General features: G+C 42.4%; 1 protein-coding gene across 7 annotated transcripts in view; it reads left to right on the top strand.

The window, feature by feature from the left end:
• The window catches only part of MYO6 (myosin VI), a 527,529-nt gene that overhangs the window by 239,752 nt on the left and 266,511 nt on the right, over nt 1–21,266 (top strand). For all 7 annotated transcript variants that reach the window (XM_029595584.1, XM_029595582.1, XM_029595583.1 and 4 more), the window contains exons 13-14: nt 1,793–1,950; nt 11,500–11,591. In XM_029595584.1, the coding sequence (XP_029451444.1) occupies nt 1,793–1,950; nt 11,500–11,591 (250 nt within the window). The remainder of the gene's footprint in view (nt 1–1,792; nt 1,951–11,499; nt 11,592–21,266) is intronic.

Genomic DNA, 21,266 nt, shown 5'->3' with positions numbered 1-21,266 from the left:
TTCTTTACTTTGCCTTTTGCATGGAATACATTTCTATCCTCCACACAAAAAAGAGTTGTGTATTTCCAAAAATTCATCAGCACAAGTTTTGTGTTGCAGAGCTGCTTCCTCCTGGACGTATGCACGGTCCTCCCTTTTCAGTTTGATTTTCTTTGGCGTGTATCTGTCTGTTTGCAGGTGATATGAATGTACTCTCATGACATTTAAATTGCATATATTAATGCGCCCTTCATGATGGTACTAGTAGGTTATGCAAGGTAGGAATAACAATGCAGCTGTACTTTTTTTTTTTGTTGTTGTTAATAATCAGAGCTGATAAAAACAGCAATTTTCAGTATGTGTGGATGGAGGATGGTTTCAGCTACAGTGCCTCGGCCTCCTTCAAGCTGCAGTATTTAAATTTGCAGTCAGTTGGAGGCCAAGCATAGCTAACTTAAAAAATGAAAGCCACCAAAAATGATTTAACGTAAAGTGATCCCAAAGATGATGATATAACATTTCTTTTTCAATTAAGGAGCAGCACCTCATCAGTAGCCAGGGGTGAGGGGCATAGGGTGAGATGGAGATCCTCTTTTTTTTTTTTTTTTTCTAATTTTTTTATTTATGAGGTTTTACATGATTATACAAGTATCCACTTATTAAGAAATACATACAATGCAGATGAAAATAATTTACATTTTAGATTTGTAATATCTTTGTGAAATTAATAAAATTGCATATTGTATACAATAGAAGAAAATAAAGGGGGGGAACTCAAGAAATGGAGCGTTATTTAAATTCAAAATCAAATTTTTCCATCAATATTTGAAAATATGACCTTCTGAACAGATCCCACTTCCATATTACATAGTGCCAAACCAACATTGGAACAACTTAGATGTGAGAATCCAAAAATACCCTCAGTTGAGACGACTCATAGAAGACATAATTTTGTTGTTGAAATTTTTAACAACATTTACAGGGGAAGCGCAACTGAAATAAAGCACCCTTTTGCAGGGCTTCAGCTTTCATTGAAAGAAATATTTTCCTTCTAGCTTGAGTGGCTTTTATTAAATCTGGATAACACCAGACTTTATGACCATGAAATAGGACATGCCTATTTCTAAAGAAATACCTAAGAATGTTATTTTTGTCCATGAGAAAGGCGAAAGAGACCAACAACGGTCGCCTTCTTGAAATAACTAATTCTTGTGAGGACTCCAACAACACTGAAATATCCAATGGTGGCACAGAATCTTCTGGATTAACTCCGGTGTATGGAAGATAATAAGCTTTGGTAATTACTGGTGACACAGTTTCAGGCAATTTTAATTCTTGCGATACGGAGATCCTCTCTAATTTGAAATTAGTTATGATCCTTTCTGCTGTAGGGACTGCCTTTGGTAAAAACAGCAACAGAAATTCCTCTTGCTTAGGTTGTTTTTGCCCTCTAGCTTGCTGCAAATTTCATTGTTTTGCAGCAGTTGTGAACCATGAGTTAATATATACTGTGTGCTTGTGTACACACACACACACACACATGTGTACACACACATATATATATATATGTATGTATGTGTGTATATATATATATGTGTGTGTGTGTGAGTACATATATACACACAGTGGTGCTGAAAAACAGGTAATATGTAATTCAGCCCAGAGGTTATTCTGCCTAATTTGATGTAAAGGTGGTTTTAAATAGTGGGTCAAAATATCTAAAGTTCATTATTGTTCCCAATTGGTATTTTCCTAATGGAGCATAAGATATGAATCTTTACCAAATGTCGTGCTTTGTGTGTTTGTGCTTTAGAGTACCTCTGAAAGTGGAACAGGCAAACAGTGCCCGAGATGCGTTGGCTAAAGCTGTGTACAGTCGCCTATTTGATCATGTGGTGAACCGGGTAAATCTGTGCTTTCCTTTTGAGAGCTCGTCCTTCTTCATTGGAGTTCTAGATATTGCTGGTTTTGGTAAGTTGTGTGTATATTTGTGTTTGCATAATTGATCTATTGTTTACCAGGCAAGTTTGATATAAATACTAATTTTTAAGAAACACTCAACTTTTTGGATATCCTACAGCCTGACAGAAATGTGTGTATTTATTTATTTAAAAATTCTTTATAGCTCTTAGAGATAGTTCAAAGCTGTTACATTTATTTATTTTATTTATTTATTTAACAGCTTTTCTATACCGACATCAAAATACACATCATATCGGTTTACATAATAACAAATAGGTAGAAAATACAAATAACAAGGTGGGGTTACATGTGTATATACATAAGAATATAGAATAAAACACCATCATAAAACAAAATAAACCATAAAACCTTATTAACAAAAACGGGACAAAAACACCCAGATCCAGATAACACTGGGTCATAACCAATATAAACAGTAAAAGATAATTGTAAAAATTTTCAGAAGTTTTTTGTAAAGGTCTTAATAAACACACAGATGTTTAGGAAAACGTGTTCCAATAGATTGATCAACAATAAAAAAAAAAAAAAAAAAATCTTTTTTGAGGTTTGTCTAAACCTGCTGCTTTAATGGAGGAAAAAAACCAAAAGCCGAGATTAAGAAAAATGCAAAAGATGCTGGGGAACATAGATTTTCAGCAGGGCACTTACCCATGGAGAGTTGATATTTTCCAAAATCTTAAAAATAATAAAAGCTGCTTTATATTTAATTCATGCAACAATTGGGAGCAGTGTAAATCAGATAAGTCTGGGGTAATACGTTGTTTATTCCTGGTATCTGACAGAATACAAGCTGCAATATGCAGACAGAATACATTGCTTGCAGGATGGATAGCGGCATCCCAAGGCAAGAAGAGTTGCAATTACTCAAGATTAAAAAATAAATAAATAAATGTCTTGAAAACAGAGAAAAAATTGGCTTTAACCACAGCTTTTACTTGGGGGCACATTGCAAGTCTAGAGTCCAGAATAACTCCTAGACACTTGATTTGTGATAGAATTGGTAACACATAGCACTCAGACATGAATGATGGGTTTATCACTAGTAGATGCTCTTTCTAAAATCAAAACTTGGGTCTTTGTAGTATTCAAAAACAATATTTTATTTGATAACCACTTCTTAATCATAGAAAGAAAGAAAGAGACAGATACAAGGTGAAGGTATTGGACCATGAGAACTATGATTGTTCGCTAGCCACAGCACTAGGCCCAGGTTCTTTGTGCAGTCAGCAGGAATCCTTTAATTAATGCAACTAGCTGAACACTGAAAGTGCTACCTAGGTCCATAGAAAGTGGAAGGGGTTCTCCTTTAAAGCAAATTTTGTAGCATTACTACAAAAAGTTCATTTCACTATTTTATGAAAATTGCCCAATTTTGGCTATGGCCTATAAAATAGCACTTATGGCAGATTCACTTGTATTGTAGCAGGATGTGCAGAGAGATAGGGGGTAATTTTATAATGGGCTGCATAAATATGCAGGCTGCTGTATGCCCAGTTCCAGTTTTCAAAATGAACTTATGCAAGAAAATTATGGCAGGAAAACTACACATGCACTGTGTTATACATGCCCTTTGGTATGTGTAGTTCTGCCAACAAAATTTATGTGCATACTTAAAAAAAAAAAATATCCATGCAGTTCATAACCCTGCCCAGACTCCACCCCTGTAATACATTTCTCCATGCATATAATTTTAAGTGTGTACTGGTTGCATAATTTTCTAAAGAGCCCTTTCTGTGGGTAAAGCACCACTTTACCCTCAGAAATCTCTTTTAAAATTACCCTCATAATTTCCAGGACCATGCTTAACATCCATCTAGGAGAATTACTATAACATAGGAAAATGTGATGGCGGATGTCATAACTGTGTAATAGTGGGAGTTCCAGATATCGCTCTCGTTTTAGCTAAAATATAGGTAAAATTATATTTTTAATGTGTTTATTATTTATTTGTATATCTGAGTATATGAATCATAGAGAGCATGTTTGTCCAAGGTTAAAAGCAGAAAAGAAAAATTACATGTATAAGAAAAACAGAAGCAAAATACAGAATAATACCAGGTTTCATTTGCATTATTTTGAATAAAATGTTTAATTATATACATTTGTATTAAAGAATGCTGAAACGTGAAAAAAAATTTAAAAAATTAATACAATTATACAAGGAACCTTAGTTGCATCATATTAAAAAGCAAAAGCTTGCATCAAAACAGGTATGAATGCCCTAAATCATGAGACATGGAGCTGAGGGAGTAGGGCTGAGGCCAGATGTGTGACCTATGTGAGAAAGAGGAGCGAGGGCTATGTGTGAACTCTCTACTAACACACACACACATGAGAACACAAAGAGTAGCAGCAGAAGCAGTGAGGAAGACAGACATTCATCTTCTGTCTCTTCGCCCTCTTACATCTCCTATCAATTTATTTATTTTATTTAGATTTTTATATTCTGCTTTTTGGCACTTCAAAGTGTACATCAAAGTGAATTATATTCGGGTACTTCCCTACTTCCCTATCCCACAGGGCTTACAATCTAATTTTGTACCTGAGGCAACAGAGGGTAAAGTGGCTTGCCAAGTTCACAAGGAGCGACAGCAGGATTTAAACCGTGGTTTCCCTGGGTTGTAGCCAGCTGCTCTTAACCACCAGGCTTCTCCTCGACTCCAATTGTGCCAGGAAAGTGCAGAAAAATCAAGGCCATATATGGAGGCTCTTGTCTCTGAGTAAGCAGCTCCAGCACTCTCTGATTTGCTTTCTATGGGACCAGGGGGCCAAAAATGATCCTGCCACTACCAGATCTGCTCCATTTCTTCAGGAAGCTGGAACTGATGTACACCAACAGCTCTGCTCTGGGGGAACCAGAACTGATTCACTGATGACTCTAATCTGTCTCCTTGTGTCCTTGGAAAAAAAGGTGGAAGAACACCATTCTGGGTTGTTCCAGAAATTAAGCCCTGGATAGCAGACACAAAAAGGGGTTGAATTAGCACAAGTTTTAAACTTGTAAGCTGTGTGCTTACCGATGCCAGAGTTAAAGCCTTGATGACTGGCACTGTTGTACATAAGCTTCAGACTTTTGCTAATTCAACTCAGGCGTGGACAGCCTAGAAGCACAGTCCATATGTATTCCTCACATTAAAAAAGGTGGAAGGAAGTTCATATGATTGCCAGTATGGCTAAAAAGTGAGGTGAAAGAGGCTATTTTATCCAAAAGATCTTCATTCAAAAATTGGAAAAAGGATCCATCAGAAGACAATAGGATTAAGCATAAGCATTGGCAAGTTAAATGTAAGACATTGATAAGACAGGCTAAGAGAATTTGAAAAGAAATTGGCCACAGAGGCAAAAACTCACAATAAATACTTTTAAAAATATATTCAAAGCAGAAAGCCTACGAGAGAGTTGGTTGGACCGTTAGTTGATCGAGGGGTTAAAGGGGCACTTAGGGAAGTTAAGGCCATTGTAGAAAAATTAAATTATTTCTTTGCTTTGGTGTTTACTGAAGAAGATGTTGGGGAGATACCCGTTCCGGAGACAGTTTTCAAGGGTGATGATTCAGATGAACCAAACCAAATCACGGTGAACCTGGAAGATGTGGTAGACCAGATTGACAAACTGAAGAGTAATAAATCACCTTGACTGGATGGTATACACCCCAGGGTTCTGAAAAAACTAAAAAATGAAATTTCAGACCTATTTCAATTAATTTGTAACCTATCATTTAAATCATCCATTGTACCTGAAGATTGGAAGATGGCCAATGTAACCCCAATATTTAAAAAGGGCTCCAGGGGTGATTCAGGAAATTATAGACCAGTGAGCCTGACTTCAGTGCCAGGAAAATTTGTGGAAACTGTTATAAAGTATAAAATTACAAAACATTTAGATAGACATGGTTTAATGGGACACAGCCAGCATGGATTTCCCCAAGGGAAGTCTTGCCTCACAAATCTCTTACATTTTTTTTGAAAGGGTGAATAAACATGTGGACAAAGGTGAACCAGTAGAAATGGTGTATTTGGATTTTCAGAAGGCGCTCGATAAAGCCCAATATGATAGACTTCTAAGAAAACTAAAAAGTCATGTGATAGGAGGCGATGTCCTTTTGTGGATTGTGATGAATTGCAGGAGGACCTTGTGCGACTGGAAGATTGGGCTTCCAAATGGCAGAAGAAATTTAATGTAGACAAGTGCAAATTGATGCATGTAGGGAAAAATAACCTTTGCTGTAGTTACACAATGCTAGGTTCTATCTTAGGAATTACTACCCAAGAAAGAGAACTAGGTGTCATAGTGGATAATACATTGAAATTGTCAGTTCAGTGTGCTGTGGCGATCAAGAAAGCAAACGGAATGTTATTAATTATTATGAAGGGAATGGCAAATAAAATGATGGATGTCATAATGCCTCCATGCTGAGACCACATCTTGAATACTGTGTGCAATTCTGGTCACTGCATTTCAAAAGCTATAGCTGCACTGGAGAAATTGCAGAGAAGTGGCCAAAATAAGTGGCATGGAACAGCTGCCTATGAGGTAAGGCTAAGGAAGGTTAGGGCTGTTCAGTTTGGAGAAGAGATGACTGAAGGGGTATATGATAGAAGTCTACAAAATCATGAAAGGACTTGAGCAAGTTAATGTAAATTGGTTTTTCACTCTCTCAAATAATAGGACTAGGGGGCACTCCATGAAGTTAGCAAGTAGCTCATTTAAAACTAATCGAAGAAAATTCATTTTCACTCAGCTCATAGTTAAGTTCTGAAATTCATTGCCAGAGGATGTGGTTACAGCAGTTAGTTTAACTGGGTTTAAAAAAGATTTGGATAAGTTCCTTGAGGAAAAATCCATAAACTGGTAATTAATTAATAAGCAGTAGTAGCTTGAGATTTATTTAATGTTTGGGTACTTGCCAGGTACTTGTGACTTGGATTGGCCACTGTTGGAAACAGGATACTGGGCTTGATGGACCCTTGGTCTGACTCAGTATGGCAGTTGTTATGTTCTTATGTTCTTTTTGTGTCTTTTTTTTATCTGCATGTAAACTCTGGTGGGATTACATAAAATGATGGAAGGGTTTTCCCTATTGATTAAAGGTCATCCCTTCCAAATTTGTTTGGTGGGTTCTTAGATTGATCATGCAGATGGTGAAGTGTACCTGTATAATGACAGCCTGAGTATCCAATAACCTCTTTCTTATCTGACTAGATAGAGGGGACTCCCTTCAACTCCCATGAACTCTGATCCCATGCCTCATCTCAGTACTAGTTCAGTAAGGATAAAAGGGAACCATTTTTCAAATGTCCAAACAGTTAACTTTATTTTCTGGATGAACCAGGCAGCAACTATTTACATGGATGTGAAGCAGGTTTCACTTTAAATCAATGACTATATCAGAATTTCATGGGCTTCCACAGTCAGAATTATTACATAAGAAATGACATTCAGAACATACTTATATTTCTCTACCTCCATCTCTCATTTCTGACAGATTAATTTTCATTGGACAAATCCTAAAAATTAGTCTGAACTCTTAAATTTCTCTTAAATTGGATCTAAATCCAGTGTGGTTCTCCTTTTAGCATATCCATATTTTATTTATTTTTTATTTATTTAGATTTTATATTCTGCTTTTCACACTTTTTTCAGGATTTCAAAACAGATTGCATTCAGGTACTGTAGGTATTTCCCTATCCCCAAAGGGCTTACAATCTAAAGGGGTCATTTTCTAACCCTATCGCAAGCGAAAAGGGACTTTTGCAGTCCCTTTTCGCGTGCGATAGCTAAATCGGGGTGGCGTCTGGGCAGCACCGGGGCAGACGCGGCGGAAACATCGCTGGCTGCGAAAAGGTAAGAACCCTTATCGCTGCCAGTAGCGTGCCCAATAGCACCACCTTTTACGATGACGCTATTGGGTGTGAAAGCTGGCAGCGATAACACCGTGGTGGTGCGATCGCTGCCGGCTTTCGCAGGCCCGCCTCCCGCTTCGTCCCCCCACCCCCCCGTTACCGCGTGATTCAAAGAGCTCTGCGCCGTAGGAAAATCCAGGCCCAAGTTTGTACCTGAGGCAATAAAGTGACTTGCCCAAGGTCACAAGGAGTAACAGTAGGACTTGAACCAAAAATTCACATCCAAAGGGGACCAAATGCAACTTCCCATTAATATGATTTACTCACTCATCCTCTGGTCATTGACCTTCCCTCTAGACTCCACACCACCATCCTCCCAGTGCAGGGTCCTCAGACTACTGCACTCAAGGAATACTCTCCAGTTCCCTGGCACTTTCCCTTTGAAGAATGGTTGGCCTTTTCTTCATTTTACCTCCTAGTCCATTCCATCTCTTGGGCCTGGATTTATCAAAATGCGGTAAGTATTGCATGCGATATCCAAAGGGGCGTGGTTTATGCAAATATTCATGTTATCGCAATTTGCACTAATTACCTATGCGGAGAGAGAGAGGCTGGCTGGCCATAATGTCATTTCCCTAGATAGGTATTTGTATCCCTATGGTAGGCCCACCTAGTAACTCGAGGTGATTCAATGTTAGATGTACGAACAGAACAGTGGTCTCTTGTGAACATTTCATGATCCTCGGAGTGAGGAAACTCACTCCAAGATGAGATTTGTACAATGTTCTCTCCACCTAGCTTGTTGTTACCCAGGTAGAGAGTCCATCAAGCTAGGTGGAGAGAACATTGCCCAAATCTCATCATGAAGTGAGTTTCCTCACTCCGAGGGTCATCAAATGTTCACAAGAGACCACTGTTCTGTTCGTACATCTAACATTGAATGTCAAAGGGGCCCCCTAACCCCCTACACTGATACCTAACCCTCATGTCGAGTTACTAGGTGGGCCTACTATAGGGATACAAATACCTATCTAGGGAGATGACATGGCCAGTCGCTCTCTCGCTCTCTCTCTCACTTACTCTCTCGTCCCTGAAGGCTAGTTGGATGCTCTGGGAGCTTCAATTCATCTAAATAGGCCTTGTGGGAGACATCGCGTAAGGCGATAAAACCTTACCGCTTGCTATCGCACAGCCTAATGCAATTCAAAAAGGTGGTGTTAAAATCGGCGTTAAGTCTGTGCGATACCTCTTCGCAGCCAGGCAAATCTACCCCACTCCCCGCCCCTAACTCCTCCTATTTTCCATATTTGCATCGCACCATACGATATGGTGCTATCGCATGCATTAAACACGTTTTCGCATGCGATACCAGGGCTTTTCGCATGCGCTAAGCCCTTAACGCATGCGAAAAAACCTTAGCGCATTTTGATAAATGACCCCCTTGATTAGTTCCTCAGGAGGAGGAATAAACATCTCCTCCTTCATGTCCTAAGGCCTGTCCTCTTGAGGGGAACAGCTCCTACAGGGTCCCACTCCCACTGGAAGGGTCCTTTGATCCACCAGCCCACAGGCTGCCTACTCCAGTAAGTCCCTCTTACCCATCTTGCTCTGGAAAGGGTAGGAACCAAAGGGTAAAAACCTGCCAAAAGTTTCCAGTTGTATACCACCTCCTACATTTGGCCAACCAATAAGTGAAACCCACAGTTTAAGGGAACACACAATATTACCCTCACACCCTATTAACATAATAACCTACAGTGCTCACACCATTAAAATGCCATCCAGTGGGCATCTGTTATTACCACATGCACAAAACATTTAAAAATTTTCCAAAAAAGGCAACCACGATAACCCCAGGGTTTGGATACCAAACTCAAAAAGAGTGCATATTTTTGGGGATCTCCCTACATGCTGCATCTGTTCCATTATCACTCCTCCTCCTCTTGTTCCCTGTTAAAGGAGGGGAGGAGGAACAGAAAGGAAGTGACTGGATTAGGGAGTAGAGTGGCTGTTCTTTGCTCTGTTTGCTTCAAGCTCACCCTCTCTTCTCTCCTCTCCTCTGCAGACTGCTTGACGGGGAGGGACTGGACCAGAACACCCTGGCTATTCTACCTCTTAAGCCTGAAAAGAACTGCGTTCCAGGCTGTTCCCCAACAAATTAAGCCTGGTCTTCATGGAAATACCTTTTGGTTCTTATTTACATAGGGGTAGATTTTAAAAGGTGTGCGCTACCCGGCGCGCACACATGTACGCCCGATTTTATAACAGCGCGCAGGCGTGTGCATGTTATAAAATCAGGGGTCGGTGCGCACCTTGCGCACGCCGAGCCGCGCTGCCTTCCCCTGTTCCCTACCCCCCCACCCCACCTTCTCTTCCCCTCCCCCCCCCCGCCCTTTCCCTCCTACCTTTTTCGTTTTCTTTTTTTTGTTACAAAACTAGGCTGAAGTAAGTTGTGCGTGCCGGCACAGCAGCTGTGCAGAGGCCTCTAGCCACGCCCCCTACCCGCCCCACTCCCAGACCGCCCCTTTTTGCAAGCCCCGGAACTTACACGCGTCCCAGGGCTTGTGTACGCGCATCACCGGGCCTTTTGAAAATAGGCCTGGCGCGCGTATGACCGGTTACGCGCGTAAATCCTCCGGGGTTATGCACATAACCCTTTGAAAATCTGGCCCTAAGCTTTTTTTCCCCATAGGCAAAGTATGAGAAAAAAGCTTTACTAAATCAGGGCCTTAACCAGTTTTCCTTTAAGTGGCTTTTTTACATTTTTGTTTAGAATTTCTCCCAAATTTCTTCAGAAAGCCAAATAGAATAAGCCATTTATCTGAAAAATGGAATGTGACAACTTTCAGAACCGTATCTTAAAACAGCAGCGTGGATCATTCTGTACAGTATTATATTTAAAAATTGTTAGTATGGAAGTATTAATCACAAAAATATATATATTCAATATTCTTAACACCTATGTTTGTGGTTACACCTCTCCCAGTAAACTGTAGTAAAATCTGGTTGAGAATAGCACAGAGGAAACAAATGACTCAGGCCAACTCCTGGAAGGGCTTTCCACACCTTCAGAAGATTTGAAGATATCAGGTTTACCAAACAGCCTCTGTTTATAGCTTTCAAAGGTGTTTTCCTCTCATCTCCTCAGTTGATCCAAAGTACCAGTAGCTTAAAAAATGAGCAAACCTGCTTTTTTCTGTGGGTCTTATGGGCCGAGGGTAAATGCCTAATTATGATATCAGCAAGATACCCCTCTGGATAAGGGCTTGAAAAGTATTTTTTTGTCTTGCCATTATACCGTTGTATCCTTATCAGAGTATTGCCCCACTCAATGTTCAATACCTTGCATATTCCTATTGTATATTTTCTGAGAAAACCTACAGATAGACCTCAGAATATGTGTTGTAAAAATATCAGGTTTACAGGTTGTAATTGTACGAACTTAATGTGTTGTAAAATGTTAGTTTTTAAACCATTGAAACAGGTTGAATAACCTTGACCTTTACATAATTCAGTCTATTCAGAATACATTAACGATTTGTAGGAAAAACATTCGTGCTAGAAGATAAACATTTTGTTTGTTCCAGGCCATTTTTTTGTTACTTTACTAGCTTCATGAAATTCTGTAGCTATCCGAGTTCTGCTTGACCTGATTTCGATTGCCATTAAAGTCATTTTCGCAATCTCTTTTCAGAATACTTTGAACACAACAGTTTTGAACAGTTTTGCATTAACTACTGTAACGAAAAGCTGCAGCAGTTCTTTAATGAAAGGATTCTGAAAGAGGTAACTGCATTTTTTTGCATCTAAATATGCTTTCTAATATAATATAAATTTTAAAAACAAGCCTAAATTGGAAGAATTCTATATTACATCGTTGATATGCACAGGGTATGCTGAATACATTGGTTTTCCAAATGTTCTTATTCCAGAATGCCCTGTTTGTGTGAGCCTGGAATACAAATTTACATCTGTCTTGCATCTACATGTTTGTTATTTAATAAGTGTACTACAAAGATCCACCTTTCCTCTTCCCTCTTTATCTGAAATTGAGCATATGAATCTAATGCTGAGAGAAATTATAGGTAAACCATCATACATAAGACCCATTTCATTAGCACTAAATGGCTAACACACCAGTTCTCCAATATAATCATCAGTCTTGACTCAATTTATTTTTTATTTTTTTTTTGCAGTAAAACTATTCATTGTATTGGCAAAACTCAAATTATTTTTATCATGCAATACTTATCCCAAGTGCATCTTGTGCTTGCTATTGCCCTGACCTAGCTCTGGGTTTTGAAACTATTCTGTGTTCGGTGTACATTGTACATGCTGCTTCTGCCCCTGTTTAATAATGGAACATATTTTATGTACTCTTGCAAAGATATCAAAAGGTATCAGAACATTATTATTCCTGAACATACAAATACTGAGCATGCACTTCTCTTTTGGGATGTAATGTTTTGCTTTGTATCTTAAGATGTGTACATTTTTGTTGTATAATTTAGATTTTAGGTATAGATGGATACCTTAATAGCTCAAGTAATAATAGTTTTGAATGCTTTCTGTGGTAAGGTATGGCATTAGTTACATAAATGAAATAGACATTGTTTAGTACACTGAATACTAAGGGTACTGTTTTGAGGGAAGCTGTGACCACCTTGACCCCCTCTTCATAAGAAGGCATGCATATTCATCATGCCACATCAAGAATTGGACAAAGATATGGCTACAACTTCATTAGATGATCTAACAAGGCAATCTTATCCTCAGAGCTTGAACTGGGCCATCCCTCCCTGCGTATAACCCCTCTCCTCCCATACCACCACCACACCTTTGAGGGAGGTGCCACCAAGATATGCATAACCCACTACTACATCAACATCCCAAGGCATACTTCGATTAGCAAGTCCTTTTGATAGGAGTAGCCTAGTGGTTAGAGAAGTAGGATGCAAACCATGGAAGCCAGGGTTCAAATCCCGATGCTGCTCCTTGTCACTTTGGGTAAATCACTTTACCCTCCATTGCCTCTAGTACAAACGCAGGGGCTCATTCACTAAGCCATGGTATTTTTCCTCGTGGTAAAATATTGCAGCAGTAAATGCCCCTCATACAATGTGCAATGGTGGCCCCAGCACTCTGGGGCCATTATTGCTTAAAGGGGTCAATATCCCCAAATAAGTCCCGTCCCCCCCTCCTGAAAGTAGTCAAAAACCCTGAGGGTCTCCATAGACCCCTGTGCTATATACAACTCCTCCCCTTGCTGCCCCTAGAGGTGGCCCATTGTAAAAATTTAAATTTTTACATTGGTGCAAGGCTCCACCCTCAATCTCCACCCCTCCCCTTCATTACAAAAATCCGACTCCCAGTGGCTGGGACTCTGACGCCTGGACACCGCTCACTCAGAATTATCCCTGATGGTCCAGTGAGAGCCATAGGCTCTGGGCCTGGCAGTCACCAATTTTCAAAATGGTGTCGCCCAGCCATTCCCCCTCACATAGAGATGGTGGAAAGACTGGGCCTTTGATTGTGTTTAGTTAATCTGCAGACTATTGTTGACTGAGACCTACTTTCTATTTACCCCATAAATATAAATGAACAATAGAACATCCTGCCATTAAGTTTTCCTTACCATAAGCAGGGCTTCTGCTTTTAGATGTTAACACCAGTAAATGTCTCCAGATGCAAAAAAATAAAATGTTTATTGAATAAATAGAAAAAATACCACCCACTTTAGTATGCTTTCACCCCTCCCTTGCCTGCCTTTGATACGTATTTTTATCTCTTCTGCCAGCTGCACAAATATATGAATTTAATTGTTAGAAAAGTTACCCAGTAATAGTCCCTGTTTTGCAAAATCTCTGATAAATGCTTGTTTTTGATGGAAAAACTGGAAAATAAACTACATTTCAAATTTATAAGCATCTAAGAATAGAAGCCCTAACCATAAGTCTTCTTGAATTGGAATATCTATTTTGAACTTCACTGCTTATTAAAACTAATGCTGTATCTCAGTGGTATTTATTTCTATTCCTCAAGGGCCACAAATGGGTCAGGTTTTCAGGATATCCCTAATAAATATGCATCAGATTTGAATACAATTGAGGCAGTACGCATGCAATCTAACTCATGCATATTAATTTCATCCTGAAAACCCAACTTGTTTGCAGCCCTAGAGGACTGAAAGTGAATACCAATACTCGAGCTAGGTAATTCCCAACCACCATGCCTTCCAGTGGTGTGTTCAGGACCTTCAAGGGATTCATTGAATCCCCTGTACTAAATGCATTCTTTTTTTTTTTTGCAGGTTTTTTTTGTCCCCCAGCAGGGGTCAGTGGGTAAACAGCATTTCCCATGCCCATTATCAGCTACAGCACAGCACGGGGCATAAGGCGGGATCTTGCATTGCTTCCACCTTCTGCTTCTTGCTATGCTACTGGCTGCGCTGTGCTGAGTCAGCCCATGTAGAGCAAGGAGGAAATATGTGCTAGGAAACAGGAGGCTGCAGTGTGGTGCGGCAGAAGTGAAAGGAGCTATGGCCCACCTGATCAGGCCTAAAAGCACCAGTGGCATGTGGTGACATTCAAAGTAAAGGGATTCAGTAAAGGCACACTACCACCTCATGATCCACACCCCCCCCCCCCCCCCGACATAATCACATTCCTATCCCCCTCTCCTCTAACTCTTCCCTGGCATATCACCTATCTTTCCCTATCGTTCCCCCTCCTCCATTCCCCATCCCAAAGAGTGAAATTTACTGTCCCATGCATGAAACTCAAGTCCAAAACGTGAGGTTTTTCTGGTGCTGTGTCTGTGATATAAATCTGGAAAGATTTGCATATTGCATTGTTTTGCAAATGAATGAAACATAAAATATCATCTAGCTTTTTCTGGTTTAATTTATATTGTAATTATTTAATCCTATATGAAAAATCCTAGGTCCCGTCCTCCACTCCTCCAGCACCATCCTAAGTTCTCCCCCTCCCCTCAGCTCCATACTAGGTCCTTTCCTGTGCTCCCCTACCTCCTTCCTAGGTCCTTTCCTAATAGATTTTATGTGAAAAAATAGATATTCAAAGTACAGCCTTCTGAGGTAAAATTATCACTTACAACGTATATTGGGGTAGATTTTATAAATCTACATGTGCGCGTACTTTTGTTCGCGCACCAGGCGCACCAGGCGCGAACAAAAATCCGGGGTCAGCGCGCTCAAGGGGGTGCACATTTCTGCAACTTGCGTGCACCGAGCCCTGCGCGCACTGCCCGTTCCCTCCGAGGCCGCTCCGAAATCGGAGCGGCCTCGGAGGGAACTTTCCTTCTACCCCCCCCCCCCCCGCACCTTTCCCTCCCTTTCCCTACCTAACCCACCCCCCCGGCCCTATCTAAACCTTCCCCCTACATTTGTTGCTGAAGTTACGCCGGCCAGAGGCAGGCGTAACTTCAGCAACAAATATCCTATAATTAGACTCGTACCAATAGTTAGACTCGTACCAATTTTTAAAAATTTTACAAACACAAACAAAACACAAACAAAATATTTCAAACCTGCAGACCGCATCAAACATCACCCAATAATTAAAACCAATAAGGATAAAAAATCTTCCCACTCTCCATACTTGGGAATGTTTATTTCCGGTCACCCTGAAATTGTCATACTCTCTGCCCTCAAGTCTCCAGCAGTCTCACTCTCGGCCTACCTTCCCCTCCCCCTCCCCCCCCCCCCCCAAACTCCAAGTCTCAAATTGAGAGTGAGGCTGCTAGGGGCTCTGGATTGGGGGGGGGGGTGAGGGGGAGTAGGTCAAAACCGAGACTGCTAGGGACTCAAAGTTTGGAGAGGGGTGGAGAGTGAAACTGCTGAGGGGGGGGGGAGATTGGCTTCAGTTCTCAATCCTCTTTCCCTCCCTCTTGAGTTTCCTGCTGCCTCACTCCAAATGAGGAACCCTTCACCCCCCTCCAGTTCTCCAGTAGCAGCAGCAGCACCTTCTTCTCAACTCGTCGAATTTTGCAGAGGATACCTCTGATTCCGCCTATTGGCCAGGGAGGACTGATGCTGATCCTCTTGCTGCTGCTGTAGCACAGCCACTGATCCTCCCTAATACCCTGGAAGGACAGGCACGGATTCCTTCCACTGTAAGTAGCTTGAGCATGGATATATGCTCTTTTGGAAACATCACAATTATGTACGTGTTTGCGGTGTCACACACAAATGTTCATGTGGGAAGAAAAGGGGCAGTTTAGAAAGGTGTTCTAGGGCGAGGTTTGGAAGTAAGTGCACAAATTAATATTTTCTAAGCAGTATCGGCTGGATTTTTAAACCCCGGCGCACTTAAGTCCCGGGGTTTATGCACATGGCCGGGTCTTACTACTGTCAGGCCAAACTTTAAGTGGGCCCGGCCACGCATGTAAACCCCGGGACGCAAGTAAGTGCCGGGGCCTGAAAATGGGGCGGGCTGGCCGGGAGACGGAGCGGGGCGGGCCAGGACAGCGCCATTCCTTGCTGTTCTGGAACCTCACGTGCCGGCCAGCTGCTGGCGCGTTCAACTTACTTCAGGTCGGGCCCTGAAATATCTTGCAAAATAAAAGGTAAAAAAAAAAGTGGTTTTAGAGGGTGGGGAGGAGAGGGGAAAGGGAAGGGAGGTTAGGGTAGGGGGGTAGGAAAGTTCCCTCCCAGACGGCTTCTAAATTGGAGCTGACTGGGAGGGAACTGGGGGTGCCCTGATCTCGTTGTCGCATGAATTAGCTTATTTCTACTCCCCCGTGATTTTATAACATGCGCTCGCCCATGTGCGTGCGCCGGGCAGCGCTCACACATGGACTCACACGCGTTTTTTTTTTTAAATCCAGCCCTATATGCGCAAACATTATCAAACTTGTCCATATGCTTCTCCACATGCTAGTTAAGGCATGGATGCAAAATTTCACTTGTCTTTTGTCTGAAGTTTTTGGCTTGGAGGGTTAAGTGGTGAGAGGGGGGTCAGTGTGAATTGGCGGAAGTGTCAGCAAACTTGTGCACAAGTATTTCCAGAAATGGAGTACATGCTTTCTTTATAAAACACATGGCTCCGCTTAGAGTTCAGGGTTATTACATGCACATACTAGAGGTAATTTTCAAGAGGATTTACGTGTATAAAACAGAGTTTTATGAATATAAATGGGCTTTTCAAAATTATTTCTACATGCGTAACTGAATTTCTCACAGGACAAGCGGGATGGTAGTCCTCACATATGGGTGACATCACAGGATGGAGCCCAATCACGGAACACTTTTGTCAAAGTTTCTAGAACTTCGTCTGGCACCTACTGGGCATGCCCAGGATGGCACTAACCCTGCAACCAGCAGGGGTCCCCCTTCAGTCTTCTTTTTTCCGTGCAGCAGTAGCCATGTGAGTTAAGGAGCTCTCAGAGATTCCTGACAGGAATTTTCCTCACGGAATTACTTCATACTTTACTACCCCACAGGGGTCCCCCTATTGAGTTTTTACTTCTGCGGTACTCTGGTAAGTTTTTTACCCGATTCCAGTCGACTCCCATCGACTTTGGCCCTTGCGGCCTACTGGCCGTCGACCGCACCGCGGCTACATTTTTTCAAAGGCCATGGCTTCAGAGTTCCATCTGTGCCCTGACTGCATTCGCACAATGTCCATCACAGACCCCCATAAAGTCTGTGTAATGTGCCTAGGGTGTGAGCATGATGTCCTGACTTGCACCAAATGTGCCTTAATGACACCAAAAGGTCGCAAAGCCAGAATGGAGAAGATGGAACTTCTCTTTTGGTCTCAAACTCCGACTCCGTCTATTATTTCGACATCCTTCGAACTGGCACCATCTACGTTGCGCCAGTATCGGGCACCGCTGGTGTCCGCCCAGCATCGACGACTTCTCGCACATCGACTACCTCTGTTTCCCCCTCAGGACCGAGGGGATCGTCGAGAGAAACATCGGCATCGACACCGAAAGCCTCGGGCCATCGATGAAGGCAAATCATCGACCTCGCCATCGTCTGAGCTGCCACCGAAGAATCCCCAACCAGAAAAGCCATCGACCCTTTCTGAGTCCAGGTCACAGAGGCAACCCTCACCCAGACGGGTAATGGGAGCCTCGACTCCGCCTTTAACAGTGGTCCCTCCGGCTACGCCTCTGCCTCCTTCTCCCCTTCTGGAACTGGGGTTGATTGCTCCAGATCTCCGTGAAGAGCTAGACAGAATGGTTCAGGAGGCCATTGGCAAAGCGATGCAAAGATTCCAGATCTCTCCGATGCCGGAGCCGGTGCCGATTCCCGAACCGACCACCGAGCCCATTCCGGTAGCACTGGCACCGCTACTCTCGAGGATGGAAGTGCTACAAGCCGCTTTTCCTTCGATGGATCCGGGGACACCGATGGTTCCGGTGCCCTCTCCAATTCCTCTGTCATCAGGAGGAGAAACACCGTTCCATCTTCCTCCATCGGGAGTCCTGCCGATGCCTCAACCATTGATGTCACCGATACCATTACTGCCATCGGTGCCGCCGATCTGTCTATCGATGCCCTCGGTGCCTTCTTTGATGCCTCCGATGACTCCCTCGAGGCCTTCGGAGCCTAGACCGGGACCTTCGGGGATATCTTCATCCCGTCCCTCTAAGGTTCCTGGAGGGGCTGGTGATGAACCTTATGATCCATGGACTGACTGTTTGTCCCAGGACACTGATGATTTGCTATCACCACCCTCCCCTATCGAAAGCAGGAAACATTCTCCTCCAGAGGACTTGTCCTTCATTAATTTTGTGAAGGAAATGTCTGAGTTAGTTTCCTTTCAACTGCAGACTGAACAGGACGATAGACACTAGATGATGGAGCTTCTACAATTTCTGGATGCTCCTAAAGAAATCACCTCTATCCCCTATCCATCAAGTTCTTCTGGATCTTCTGAAGAAGAATTGGGAACACCCTGGTTTGGTGGCACCAGTCAACCGGAAAGCAGACACCACATATTTGGTCAGGGTTCCAAAAACCTCAATTGGATCACCAGTCCATGGTTGTTGAGTCTGCCCAAAAGAAGGCCCACGCTCAAAACCTCATTCGTCCTTCCCTCCAGGCAAAGAGCAGAAATTCCTGGATGCCATTGGTCAGTGTGTCTTCCAGGGATCAATGCTTATCTCTTGGATCGCCTCTTACCAACTTTATATGACCCAGTACAACAGGGTCCTATTCAGGCAAATACAGGACTTTGCGGGGTCTCTCCCTCAGCAATTCCAGGAACAGCTGCAAGCCCTGATTCACAAAGGATTTGAAGCGGGAAAACATGAAATACGGTCATCTTATGACATCTTTGATACCACTTCCAGGGTATCTGCAGCTGCTATTTCGGCAAGAAGATGGACCTGGCTTAAGTCTTCGGCCCTACGTCCTGAAGTCCAGGACAGATTGTCCGATTTGCTTTGCATTGGGGACAATCTGTTTGGTGAACAGATCCAACAGACAGTGGCTCAGCTCAAGGATCATCATGAGACTCTTCGCCAACTCTCTCTGTTGCCTTCTGAATATCCAGCCAAGCAAGCATTCAGGAAGGACTCCAAAAAGTTGTTCTACCGTCAAAGGAAGTCCTATCCACCTCCGTCTAGAGGTAGCTCCACTAAGCCTTTCCAGAAGGCCCAGTCCCGACAACCTCGTAAGCCAAAACCACAGGCAGCTCCTCAGCCGGGACCTGGATCTGGTTTTTGACTCTTTCATAGAGAGCACAGCCAGCTTTCACTACCGCATGTACCAGTGGGAGGTCGATTGTGCCATTTCAACAACATATGCTATGTAGTTTGTGAAAGAATGCTTTCACAAACTACACATATTGAAAAAGTTGAAACCTCTCCTCCATTTGCAGGACTTTAGAACAGTCCTCCAAACAATTCTATTTTCAAAAATTGATTACTGCAACTCTCTACTAATTGGCCTTCCAACTATCACCACCAAACCACTACAAATGTTGCAGAACTCGGCTGCCAGGATTCTGACCAACACTAGTAGAAGAGAACACATCACTCCTATACTAAAAAACCTACTCTGGCTCCCTATCAAATCCAGAATCATATTCAAAGTACTTACCATAACCCACAAGACCATTCATTCCCAAACTTCGCTAGATCTAAGCTGCCCACTTCGTCCGCATGCATCATCAAGACCAATCAGAACCAGCTACCTAGGCACCTTATATGCACCTCCAGCCAAGTCTTTGCTCAAGAAACATGCATTCTCGACGGCCAGCCCCTTTCACTGGAATGCCCTCCCCACTGACCTTCGTCTTGAACCTTGTAGTCAAATGTTCAGAAAGAAGCTCAAAACTTGGCTTTTCACAAAAGCCTTCACTTAAAGATCTCTCCCTGAGCCATGACTCAGGGCTATACTTATTCTCGCATTTCATAATCCCTTACGCTAGATGTCTGATGATGTAAGTATTTCATCTTATAACTGTGCCTCATGATTCCACCTGTTAGATGTACGTTATGCTGAACTTATGTTTATTAAGTCTGATGTAAACCTAACTTTTTATTGACTGTTTTATTTGTAATTATTTGCAATTATGGATATTTATTTATAATTTATAATAATTTAATTCTTGTTCTCTGCTCTATCTAAGTTCTAAGTTCTTACGAAGTTAGCCCGGTTATATGTACCCACTTGTTTGATGTAATTTTCAACTTTAGTTCTATGTAAACCGACGCGGTATGTACTACTACATGAACATCGGTATATAAAAGCCTTCAAATAAATAAATAAATAAATAAATATGGCACACAATCACCTCAGACCAGTGGGTTCTTGCAATACTCTCTCAAGGTTATCACCTGAACTTTCTCTCCATCCCACCGGATTCCCCACCTCATCTGACGTGGGGAACATCAGACCACTCGCTACTCCTGGATCAGGAAGTCTCCCTCCTCCTTTGATCCAGAGCAATGGAATCAGTGCCCTACTCCCAACAGGGCCTCTGATTCTATTCCCGGTACTTTCTAATCCCCAAAACGTCAGGCGGCGTTTGTCCAATTCTGTACCTGCGTGCCCTCAACAAGTACCTCCAACGAGAAAAGTTCAAGATGGTAACCTTGGGTTCCCTCCTTCCTCTTTTACAAAGGGAGGACTGGCTCTGCTCTCTAGACCTCCAGGATGCTTACACACACATTGCGATAACTCCGTCTCATCGCAGAATTCTGAGATTCCTGGTAGGCCAAAAGCACTATCAATACCGAGTGCTCCCATTCGGCCTGGCATCTGCACCATGGGTTTTCACCAAGTGTCTCGTAGTAGTAGCAACTTTCCTCAGGACCCAAGGTGTTCATGGCTACTCCTATCTCGACGATTGCCTGATCAGGACTCCCACTCAGCAAGCTGCTCTGACGTCCTTACATCTTATCTTACACACTCTAATCTCTCTAAGATTTCTCATCAATTACACAAAATCCTGCTTAGTCCCATCTCAAACTTTGTCATTC

This window comes from Rhinatrema bivittatum, chromosome 3 (assembly GCF_901001135.1).
Source record: "Rhinatrema bivittatum chromosome 3, aRhiBiv1.1, whole genome shotgun sequence".
NCBI lineage: Eukaryota > Metazoa > Chordata > Amphibia > Gymnophiona > Rhinatrematidae > Rhinatrema > Rhinatrema bivittatum.
Note: the sequence above shows the minus strand (reverse complement) of the source record. Positions and strands in the feature narration are given on the sequence as shown.